This window comes from Bison bison, unplaced genomic scaffold, assembly GCF_000754665.1.
Source record: "Bison bison bison isolate TAMUID 2011002044 unplaced genomic scaffold, Bison_UMD1.0 scf7180017864484, whole genome shotgun sequence".
Lineage (NCBI taxonomy): Eukaryota > Metazoa > Chordata > Mammalia > Artiodactyla > Bovidae > Bison > Bison bison.
In genome coordinates this window covers 184,990-197,486 of record NW_011495044.1, presented here as the reverse complement: position 1 = coordinate 197,486, position 12,497 = coordinate 184,990, and the positions used below count along the sequence as shown (strand labels likewise).

General features: G+C 50.0%; 1 protein-coding gene across 1 annotated transcript in view; it reads right to left on the bottom strand.

The window, feature by feature from the left end:
* Positions 1-12,497, bottom strand: part of OVOL2 (ovo-like zinc finger 2) — a 28,699-nt gene that overhangs the window by 5,198 nt on the left and 11,004 nt on the right. Inside the window, exons 3-4 of the mRNA XM_010862791.1 lie at positions 11,120-11,264; positions 8,621-8,879 (exon numbers count right to left, since the gene is read on the bottom strand). Coding sequence (XP_010861093.1) covers positions 8,621-8,879; positions 11,120-11,264 — 404 coding nt within the window. The remainder of the gene's footprint in view (positions 1-8,620; positions 8,880-11,119; positions 11,265-12,497) is intronic.

Here is a 12,497-nt window from a genome sequence, read left to right as displayed (position 1 = left end):
CAAAGTCAGCCGGTGGGGAAACCAGCACACTTCCACCAGCTTTAACCTGGAGCAATGACTCCTGGATTCTGGAAGTGGGTGCTTTTCCCACCCTACTCCTGGAGGTCCCCACCCCATGGTGGCCTGAGAAGGGGGGTAGATGGGGCTGCACTGCTTGTCCCGAGCCCTTCCCCTCAGACAAGTCTACATGCAGTCACATCTCCTTCCTCTCTTCATCCAGCTGCTCAGCTGAATTGTACGGGCACCGCACACAGCACAGACTGGATGGCAAGGGCGAGAGGGTATTGGAACCCTGCATCGTGCGGACAACAGAGGCGGGGAGGGGGAGACAGAAGGCCCCCACACCTTGTTACTGCAGTTAATTCTGACTTCTGCAAACCTGCTCCCCCCACCCCATCACCACATTCACCCCTCACTCCCTGGAGCAAGCAGACCTTGTCACACAGCAGCTGCCTCTTGGTGACTCTGGGCTTGGGAACAAGTTCCTGCCTCCTGGAGTCTTCCTTTCCCCTACAGACTCAGAGATCGGCAAAGAAGATGGCCAGAAAGGAGCCCAGGTGAGGGAGACCAGTGCCAAGGTCTCCCTGTCTTGGACATGAGTGCTCTTGAACAATGGCTAATCGTGTCTGTGCTGGGAGTGGGGTTCCAGAACTGAGAGACACCATCCCTGACACCTAGACAGTAACAGAGTCCAAGGCCACTGGAATTACCCATCAGCCACTCATCAACCCAGTCCATGCCTCAGTTTCCTCACCTGTAAAATGGGGACAATAATTAATACCCCCTTGTAAGGCTGCTCTGAGGAGTAACTGAGATCTTATGAGCCAGGATCCAGCACACAGTAAATACTCAAGGGGATGCAGTCTCAAGTGCCTACAATCCAGGTCAAAAGAATACAAAGGCACTCTTTAGAATTTCTTGTTGTTTAGTTGCTAAGTCGTGTCTTTTTTGGGACCCCATGGACTGTAGCCTGCCAGGCTCCTCTGTCCATGGGATTTTCCAAGCAAGAATACTGGAGTGGGTTGCAATTTCCTACTCACAAAAGAGTCAGACACGACTTAGTGATAAAACAACAACAATATTTAAAGAGGACTTCTTTAATGTGTTACATTTCTTAAATGTAGACATATATTTTTAATGTACACCTAAGTAATATTTAAGGAGCCAAAGCAATGATTCAATCACAGTATCATTTGTCAATGACAAAAATAAAAGCATGTTAGTGACTGGAAAAAAAAAAACGCATTTGTTAAAAAGCATTATGGAACAGACATGTGATGAAATTTTTTAAAAAACATTAAAATAATTATAAAAAAATCAAAAATTTTAAAAAAGGATAACATTTTAAAATGTGGTCCCTAGAGACTTCACTGGTAGTCCAGTGGTTAGGACTCCATGTTTCCACGGCATGGGGCCTGGGTTCGATCCCTAGCTGGGGAACAAAGATCCTGTATGCCACGTGGCATGGCAATATATATAAAATAATAATAAAATGTGGTCCCTAGGCAGCTGGTGGAGAGAGGCAGGAACAGACTTCCTTCCCTAGCCACTTTCAGTGCGGTGCTGTGGGCCTGTATCACCTAGTCCAGAAAATACTGTGTGTGGGTTATGACAAAGGGTTCCTTCTTTTCAAATGTTCTATTTCTACTGCCAAATCAACCTTCATCTCACATATCCCCAAAGAAAAGTCTTTGTTACTGGCAATATCTGTTTTGTTCTGCTTGCTGTATCTGAGTCTTCTTTACTGAACTGTATTCAAAAGTGGGCTTCCTTGAAAAGCTCTCTTCAGGCCTCCTCGTGGGAATGGGCATTTAGGGCGACATCCGCGAGAGGCAATGTGACCATGCCCATAAACATCGGAAGTGGTCTACCCTTCAGCCAGCTTCAGGGACATTATCTACAGGAAGACTAACACAAGGAGGCAAAGGATATATAAGATTTGTGATTGTGTTCTCTAAAATTAGAAGAGAAGGTGAGAAACAAAAGAAATAGGGAAGGGAGGAAAGGAAAAAAAAACCTGAAAATTAAAGACAGTGTTACATTTGGAGCAAGAAAAAGAAAGACAATGCCTCCATATTTGAAATTACATCATCATCTCACAATGAGAAACGCTCTGACACCCATTCAACAGAGTGAGACACCTCCACCTGTGCAGGCAGGAAACAGTCTCCCAGATAGACAGTACACGAAAAAGCAGTGTGTACTAAAAATTTCTGGGGAAATAAATTAAATGGTAGTTTGCTTTCAGGAGGGGCTTCCCTCGTGGCTCAAGATGGTCAGGAGTCTGCCTGCAGTGTGGGAGACCTGGGTTCGATCCCTGGGTTGGGAAGATCCCCTGGAGGAGGAAATGGCAACCCACTCCAGTATTCTTGCCTGGAGAATCCCACGGACAGAGGAGCGCGGCAGACTACGCTCCATGGGGTTGGACATGACTGAGCGACTTCTTTGCTTTCAAGAGTGGAAATAGGGCTTGGTATGGAGAAGAAGCTTCTTTTTTTTTTCTTTCTTTCATTCTTTCCTTTTTATATTATTTTTTGTAGCTAAAAAGTAAGTCAAAATCAAAGAAGGGAAAGCTTGTTGAGTGAAGGAGTCTGTGTTCTTCTCCTCAGCTCCCCGGGCTGGGAGGGGTGGAGGTAACTCTATTCTTCCCCCACACACCCCACTCAAGCCTCTGCCAGCCTGTGTTTCTCCCAATCCAATCTCTCCACTCCTTTCCTTTAGCCTCCAAACAAACAACACCATCGTTTCCTCCTCTTCAATCAAGACGGGATTTGCTGGCTTTTCTTTCTTAATGTGGCCCAGATGGAAGATAAGGCCAGAGGGCCCCTTGGGGGCTGGGGTGGGGGTGGGGGCAGGGCAGACACAACTGCTCTGGTCAACAGCCCCCCCATTCCCTTAAGTGACCTCCAACCTGAATTCCTCAGTCTCCCCCCATGGAACTCAGAAGCTTCCACAGGAATGACAAAGACCTCGAACTGACTCTTTTATTCTAGCCAGAGTTGTAAAGGTATAACCAACATGGTTACGCATTCTGGAGCCTCCCACAAACTGAGCGGGTGACCCCAGACATGTGTGCCCTTTTCAGCTGGTTACAGCAGCTATGCTTTCTCCTTTATAGCTTCTATGTCGACTGGAGTCTTTCACACAGTAAGTAGTCACTTTTACAAATGAGGAAAACAAAATGCTTTCAATTAAAGCCATATTTGTCTGATGAGCCTGGCACACCTGGTCAAAGTGACGAACAACACCCAGACCACACCCCTGACACCTCCGCAGACGTGACTCAGCATTTCCTCTCGCCCCCAGGTGCCAGCGGTGCTCAGGGTCCCCAGGCATCGAGGGCAGAGACGGTGAGTACCAAGTCCGGCCCATGCTGGTTGCTACATTCTACTCTAAATGACAGATCTCCCCCCACCAAAAACCCAAACCATCTCCTTCCATGGATGGCCAGCTGGTTCAACCTAAAAGATTCAAACAAAGCCAAAAGAATATTCTCTAAAAACAGACCCATGACATTTTTCATGGGCTGTGAACTGAATATACATTCCTTTCTTGAAAGCTCTCCCCCACTCTCCCCCACTCTGTCCTCTGTCTCATTTTAGCCTGATGCTGGCTTCAGTGACCCTGTCAACTCCTCTCAAACAGAGCAAACCCCTCTATTCTGTGTGCAGTGAGTGCTCTTGGTTCCCTGACTGGACCCCCTTGAGTGGGCCCCCACTTGCCTGGGGCAGGATAGGCCTGTAGAGCCAGTCCCACCCAAGACCCCGGTGGGATCAGGCTAAGGCCACATTCCTGCTACACTGTGCAGCTCCCCACTGCCTTGCAGGCTTCTCCCAAGAGCCCACCCTTCAATATATCGGTTTATAAGAATCACCATCTCAGGGACTTCTCTGGTGGTCCAGTGGCTGAGACTATGTGCTCCCAATGCTGGGGGCCCGGGTTCAATACTTGATCAGAGAACTAAAGATCCCGCATGCCACAACTAAGACGAGGCACAGCCAAATAACTAAAAATAAAAGTAATTATTTAAAAAAAAAAAAGAAAAAAGAATCACCATCTCAGAAACTGCTTGTAGGGAACCCAACCTAAAACCATCTGGATTGAAAATAGCCACTCATTTGCCAATATATTTTCACAAGATGGTAACAGAGCTTCTTCTTTCTATTCCAGTTTCTTTCAACCTGGAGTCAGATGTCACGTGGCTACCCGCTCCCCGCCCGCCGCCAACCCTCCACCTCACTTGTACACCCCCTATCTACTCTTTCCTTGGTGAAGCCATATCCAAAAGAGAAGTCTAATCTTTTCTTTCATCTACTTGGATATTAAGGTCAGACATTTCCAGGCTCCGGTTTCCCTGGGTCTTTTCCAAGATGTTTCCTCCTGTTCTGAGTCTTTCCTTAGACACCCTGTTCTCTCCAGGGCTGCAGAGGGAAGAAGGAGATGAGGGGGGAGGGGATTCATCCTGCTCTTTGGGCCCCACCCAGCTCTGTCCACCTCTCAACACTGTCCCTTCAATTCTCAAAACAAGGGTCCAGAGATCTTAGGCAAGTTTTTACATTAATCATGGACTGGCCCAACTGGACTAGGAGCAACCGTAACCTTCACTGAACTAGCTACTGTACTTGGGAAAACAGGGTCCACATTTTTGCTTCTGGTCCAAATTCAACATTTACCTGTCACTGTCCAGAGCAAAAATCCAGCATCTGCGTCTCAACCAAAGACAAAGCCAAGTTCACAGAATTCTGGTGAGCTCTTTGGAGCTAGTGAGGTGGTTCACATGAGCTACAAGGTCAGAGGACCCCCAAGTCTTTGCTCTTTTTACCGATTATCCCTTTGGCGTAGAGCTCAGAGTTTACAGGGCAGGCCTCTCGAGCCAGGAGGCCAGGTCTGTCCCTCCAGCTCCTGCTCAGCAGCATCACTGCAGCTGGTGACCTTTTGTTGATCTGCCAGCAGCTAATTTGTCAACAAGCCCTTGACTCCTCTCTCTGGTTCATCATTACCTGGAGGCAAGTCTCCATCAGAAAATAAATCAGAGCAGGGAAAACAGGTTCCAGACATTTCCTTAATAATCTTTGTTAAAGTATTAAGGAATATGTTAAAGCACCATAAAGAATCTACCTGCAGTGCAGGAGATGTGTGTTCGATCCCTGGGTCGGGAAGATCTGGAGGCAGAAATAGCAACCCACTCCAGTATTCTTACCTGGGAAATCCCACGGACAGAGAAGCCTGGTGGGCTACAGTCTATGGGGTCGAAAAGAGTTGGACACGGCTGAGCATCAGAAGACCAGAGGTCTAGAACTGGCTCTGGGCCCCTTAAGAAGCTTAAGGAGGAGTCACTTTAAGAGTTAAAATTATGATTAAAAAAATTAAAATCATTATCTATAGATTCAATGATCTAAGAACTGTGCAATAGAGACTCAAATGCAAATCACTTGGACTTTCCCAGAAGTCCTGTGGTTATGATTCTGTTCTTCCACTGCAGGGGGTGAGGGTTCAACCCCTGGTCAGGGAACTAAGATCCCACATGCTGCATGGTACAGAAAAAAAAAAAAATTCAAGCCACTTTGTAGTTTTATAGTTCACGATTTTTTTTGGTGGGAGGGCTGTACCGCCTAGCTTGCGGGATCCCAGGGATTTTCGGCCTCTCCTTTAGCAGTCACTAGAGGTCTATAAAAATCTTGCTCCTCTTTCAGGACTCAACCAAGAGGACACCTCCTCCGAGAAGCCTCCCTGATGCCACTTTCTCTTCTGTCTGGCACACCCGCTGGCTTTCTTGGGGAGTCCAGGGTTTGGGTTCTTTCTCTCTATGTGGGCTGAGGTCTCTGGAAGCACAGAGGTAAGTCTTCAGGCCTCAGGAAAACTCTGCCAACTATTTCAACATTTACCACCTCTAATAGCTCATATTTACTAAATGCTTACAGAGTGCAAAGCACTTTATACACCATTACTGCCCTGAAATCTCACAGCCATCACTTAGGTGATATGTATTAAAACCCCATGCGTACTTTAGAGATGGACAAACTAAAGCAAAAAAAAAAAGTAATTTGGACAAGCCTGCACAGACAGCTAGCTCAGATCTGGATTTCTTAACCACTATGTGACTGATTCAACTTGCAAACTCTTCCCTGAGAGTGGTCAGTCCCTCATATTTCCACTAACGGAGAATTAACTCAGTCACAGATGAGGCAGCTCCATGTTTACTCCAACTGACCATACCAGCAGCCCACAATGCTCCCCGAGCCCCCTTCACTTTGTCTAAAAGGCCAGGATCCAGGATCAGGGAGTGGCCAGAGAACCCACCAGGCAAGGAGCTGCAGAAGAAATAGGCCATGCCCTCAACGACATGCTCAGAAAAAGATGCAAAGCTGAGGAACTCTCCCGGACAGCCAACGACAAATGATTGGGCAACCAGTCCCCAGTTTCTTAACCTCTTGGGGTAGTTGCGTGTTAGACCAGCTTTGTAGCCACTTGTTGGGTCCACTGATAGCTGGGGCTGCCCCATCAACCACAGAATCCCTCCAACTTTCATAGGACCATCTACCACCTACAGGACCCTTCACCCTATTTAGGACCCTCCACAATTACACAGGACTCCCACCACCTATAGGACCCTTCACCCTATTTAGGACCCTCCACAATTACCCTCGGAGAAGGCAATAGCACCCTACTCCAGTACTCTTGCCTGGAAAATCCCATGGGCAGAGGACCCTGATGGGCCGCAGTCCATGGGGTGGCTGAGAGTCAGACACGACTGAGCGACTTCACTTTCACTTCTCACTTTTATGCACTGGAGAAAGAAATGGTAACCCACTCCAGTGTTCTTGCCTGGAGAATCCCAGGGACGGGGGAGCGTGGTGGGCTGCCGTCTATGGGGTCACACAGAGTCGGACACGACTGAAGCGACTTAGCAGCAGCAGCAGCAACAATTACCCTACCACCGGCCACTCCCTAAGTATTCTTCCTGCCTCAACCCAAGGTGTCAGCCTGGCCACACAGAGGTCAAACTTTTACAGGTTCTCTCGTGTTCAGGACTGAAATGAAAGTATTAAAGCCAAACCCCAGAGAGCATCCTCTATTGATTCCACTTTCATCACATTCAAAGCCAGACAACAGTCAGTGATGCTGCCAGAAGTCAGGCTAACAGTGCCTCTCGGAGGTAAGGTGACAGTGACCAGAGGGGGTGCAGGGCAGGGCAGTGACTTACAGGGTCTGTCAATACTCCAGCTGGTTAGATGGGTGTGTTCACTCTGTAGAAACTCCTACATTCTCAAACTGTGCTCTTATGACATGGGTGCTTTTCTGGATGCATTGTTACTTTTAAATGAAATTTTAAATGAAAATTTCACTTTAGCAAAGTTTTTTTAAAGGAAAAAAGAAAAACCTTTTAGCATGCCAGACCACTCTTTGGGGTGAAGGACACCCTTCTGAGCCAGGAAGGGGCTCATGGCAAGCACCCTAAGAACAAAATGTGTGACGGAGTCTATAAAGGAAATCTCAATAGCAAGGGTCCGAGAAGGGCCCTGTGTGGGGCTTGGGGAGCTTCGAGCCCCACTGAGAGAGAGGAGTGGACATTTTCCCACCCCCAAAATGCCGGAGGGGGGAACCCTGAACCCTGAAAGGGCCTGAGGGATCAGCAGGACTATAACAAATTCTAGGGACTGTAGGGAGAGAGAGAGGGACCCGCATAAGACTGACTGGGCAGGATGGGATGAGAGGGTGGAGCCCAGTGGGGTGCGTGAGGGTTCGGAGGGGCTGGGACAGGAGGCAGATTTGAAGATGGGAGCCAGACGGAGAGGGGCTTTATATGGAACCCATCAAGATGGAGACTTTGAATTTCATCCTGCCCAGAGTTGGAGATTTTTTTTTTTAAGCTGGGAAATGGCATCTTAGAATTCTCAAGGGATCTCTCTGGCAAAGGTGTGGTCCTCAAGAAGAAGCCTGCAGACCAGATACCTCCTACACAAAACTACGGAGGCTACCAGCAATCAGAGGTGCCGGCAGACCAATGAGCAGGCACCCCCCAGGGCTGTCTGTGGAAGGAGATGGTGGGGACCCAGACCCGCTGCACAAGAAGGGGGAGCTGAGGAAGGCTGGAGGGGCAGGCACTTGCCCGCCTGCCAGACCTCCCACACCCTGACCCTTCCTCCCCACCCCCTCAGAAGGCTTGGAGAGCGCTAAGTCCGCTGAGTGTTTTCTTCTCTTTGTGAGCTCCCAGGAGGAACCAACGTGATGCTATTTTGAGACAGGATCACTTCCCAAGAGAGAAGCACAAAATATCTGCAGAGGGACCACAGGAACCGTGTTCTAGCATCAGCCCGGCCCGATGGCTGCACCTGACACCCAGATGCTCCGAGTGGGCATCGAAGGGCACTTCCAACCAGTGACCTGCCTCCAACCTCATCTCACTGGGGACGAGACCAGGCTGGGGGGTGGGGCGGGGGTGGGTGGTCGCGGGCCCCAGGGGGCACTGCTGCAGGTGGCCTGGCTCAAATTGGCCCTCCCTCGGCCCCCCCTCACCCCTGCCCCGCGATCCTTCCAGAAACAGCTTCTGCTCAGGGCTCCCTCCTTCTTGACGCAGGAGCTTGCGCAATGCCCTCACCTGAGTGCCTGCGCCCCTTACCTGTGTGCGTGCGCACATGCCGCTTGAGGTCGAAGGTGTCGTTGAAGCCCTTTCCACAGAAGCTGCACAGGTGCCTCTTCACCTGGCTGTGGCACTTGAGGTGCCGGTTGAGCATGCGCTGCAGACGGAAGGCCTTGCCACACAGGTCGCAGGTATGCATGGCCGCATCGCCGCAGGTGCCTGTAGTGAACTGGGGCAGAGAGGGGCGTGAGGTCCAGCGGGGAGTGGTTGGCCCTGGCTCGGGCTGCCCCGCCCCCCACTAAAAATTCCCAGCAGGTGTAGGCTTTGGGCAGCGAGGTGGAACAGAGCCGCTCCCCCTATATCCATGCTCTTGATTTCCAGCAGCGCCCTGCCCCCAGCAAGTGGGGGTGGGACCACCAGCCTAGTGGGATACACTCTCTGGAAAGGGGAGGATGGTGCCCTTCCTGGCCTTAGTCCTTCCTGCTTGCTAGAGCTCCAGCTGCCACCTCGGACCCTAAGGGGGAAGCCCGTGCTGAAGATGGAAGGGAGAAAGAAGAGAGGAGCCCCTAGAGACAGCCACAGTCAATTCCTTCCTTCCGGGCCTGCACTGAGGTTGAATCCATCAAAAGGGACCGTGTCCTCGCCCCCTGGACCTGGCAGAGCCTCTGTCACTTCCAGATCTTAAGAGACCTAGCAGTGGCTTTTCTCCTTCCCCCCTCTCGGAAGCCAGGGTCCACCAAGAAGCCCGAGCACACCATGCCGTGAGGAAGCCCAAGCAGCTCGGCGGAGGAGCACTGAGGTGCCAGGTGTGGATAAGGGGCCACTGGACCTTCCGGCCCACCCAGGACTACCACCAGCTGAGTGAACAAACCGGCCCAGAGGAGAACTGCCTAGCCCAGCCGTGCCCCAGAATCATGAACAAATGACAGTTGGCTTCCGAAGGGACTTGGTCAGAATCCCACAGCTTCATTACCAGAAAAACCATAATCAAATCCCAGGTTCTGAACAGTCCGCTCCATTCTCTCAACTGCATTTGCTGCCTCAAAGGAAGAAAACAGAATCTCTATGTGATGAAAAACACCAGATCTGCTATGTTCATCAAAGGTTTCCTAGATCCTTTAGAGTAAAAGTGAAAGTTGCTCAGTCGTGTCCGACTCTTTGCGACCCCATAGACTGGGGCCTACCAGGCTCCTCTGTCCATGGGATTTTCCAGGCAATAGTACTGGAGTGGATTGCCATTTCCTTCTCCAGGGGATCTTCCCAAGCCAGGGCTCGAACCCGGGTCTCCTGCACTGTAGACAGACACTTTACCATCTGAGCCACCAGAGAAGTCCTTTAGAAGATGGATCCAATTGTTCTGCCAAAATTCTACTCATAAAAGAACCTAAAAAACTTGTTTCAGACAAGTGTCATTCGCAAGAAGAGTTGGTCCTTTCCTGGCTTAACACCTTCCATGTCTCAAACATCCTCCTTTCATCCACCCAAGGTACCACCTCCACCAAGCCCCAACTCACCTGTTCCCTCCCAGATAAGCTTCTCCAGGCTCTGCAGCGCCTGCCCAAACTGGTCCCAGTACCCCTAATACCAGAGCCTCTCAAACCCCAGTGTGCACATGAATCCTCTGGGGGTCTTGTTAAAATGCAACTTCTGATTCAGGAGGTCTTCTGGGGTCTGAATTTATAGCCAGCTCCCAGGAGACACCACCGTGCGGTCCACAGACCACACTTGAGACATGAAGGACTGGCTTTCAGATGGTTTAGCACTTTATTCCAACTCATTCTAGAGGCTTCCATCACGCAGAAGCATTTCCTAAGGGTTCACCTGTTCTCCTCAACTAAATGCCTGGTGGAAGTCAGCAAGTGTTTGTGCAGGTTCCAGCCCCCATGCCCCAAGCCTAGATGGCAGCCCTGCACCGTGCAGGTCAGAGTTTCTGGGCAATGACTCACAGGTGGCAGAATGTGAAGACCCCAGAGCAGGGCTTTTCAATTGGCCCCCTCCAGTGGTTCATTCTCAACTGCTCCATCTTAGTCTCAGCCAACATTAATGTGTGCCTAATCGCAGACAGAGCCTGTGCTCTGAGCTGGAGGGTGCCCCATCACCAGGATGGCTTGTTCCCAAGAAGCGGCTGGTCTAGGCACAGGCCACTGCCATCCAGGAAGTCCAGGGTGCAAGAGGCTGCTCGGAGGGGCACCTAACCCCAGATGGGGGTTGGGGCGGGGGGGCGTCCTGGTGCAAGATAACATGCTTCTAGGGAAGTGAGTGTCACAGCCAAAGAGGAGGAAGTTGGGGGAAGGGCAAAGAAGATTCAGGAGAGGGCTGGGAAACAGGAGCTGCGTGGGGTCCAGGCCTGGCTAGCCTGAGCCCTGGAGAGCAGCTGATGAAGAGAGCCGAGAAAGCAAATAAGCAGAGAAGGGCAGGGCTCTACCTCGGGTCCCTGATAAACTGGACTGTCAGAGGGCGGTGGGAGGTGGGGCGCATTGGAAGTTACAAGAGGACCATGGGGCTTGAGTCTAAAGACCTTTCTGCCTCATACCCCACCTCTGCCCTGTGTCCGCTGAAGTGGTGGGATGTGACAGAGCCTGGGGGCGACTCCGCTGTGCCCAAGGCTCTCCCGTCATCAGGACAGGTCGTGGTCTCCTCCTTGTCCACAGTGCCCAAGTCCCCATTCTGGTCACTGCCTCCACTGAAGGGATGTGAAAAAGACTAAATATAGCCCAAATCTTGGCAAAGGGTACTTGGAGCTTCTCAAAGCCAAGTCTACACAGGAAGGTCATTTGAGAGGTCACACAGCTAATAAAATAGAACACAGGCACATGACCCTGGTCATTCTGATTAGAAACGCGAAGAAAGGGAGATCTGTCTTCTGAAAGCCCTGCATCAACGTGCCCGGGGAACGTGCCGACCACAGTTCCAACCTGGATCTTATTTACTTTAATCCTCTCAGTAAATTCCTATTTTTAAAATGCTCTGCATGCAACATTAGTTCAGTTCAGTCGCTCAGTCGTGTCCGACTCTTTGCGACCCCATGAATCACAGCACGCCAGGCCTCCCTGTCCATCACCAACTCCCGGAGTTCACCCAGACTCACGTCCATCGAGTCAGTGATGCCATCCAGCCATCTCATCTTCTGTTGTCCCCTTCTCCTCCTGCCCCCAATCCCTCCCAGCATCAGAGCCTTTTCCAATGAGTCAACTCTTCACATGAGGTGGCCAAAGTACTGGAGTTTCAGCTTTAGCATCATTCCTTCCAAAGAAATCCCAGGGCTGATCTCCTTCACAATGGACTGGTTGGATCTCCTTGCAGTCCAAGGGACTCTCAAGAGTCTTCTCCAACACCACAGTTCAAAAGCATCAATTCTTCGGCGCTCAGCCTTCTTCACAGTCCAACTCTCACATCCATACATGACCACAGGAAAAACCATAGCCTTGACTAGACAAACCTTTGTTGGCAAAGTAATGTCTCTGCTTTTGAATATGCTATCTAGGTTGGTCAAAACTTTCCTTCCAAAGAGTAAGCGTCTTTTAATTTCATGGCTGCAATCACCATCTGCAGTGATTTTGGAGCCCAAAAAAATAAAGTCTGACACTGTTTCCACTGTTTCTCCATCTATTTCCCATGAAGTGATGGGACCAGATGCCATGATCTTCATTTTCTGAATGTTGAGCTTTAAGCCAGCTTTTTCACTCTCCTCTTTCACTTTCATCAAGAGGCTTTTTAGTTCCTCTTCACTTTCTGCCATAAGGGTGGTGTCATCTGCATATCTGAGGTTATTGATATTTCTCCCCGAAATCTTGATTCCAGCTTGTGCTTCTTCCAGCCCAGCATTTCTCATGATGTACTCTGCATAGAAGTTAAATAAGCAGGGTGACAATATACAGCCTTGACGTACTCCTTTTCCTATTTGGAACCAGTCTGT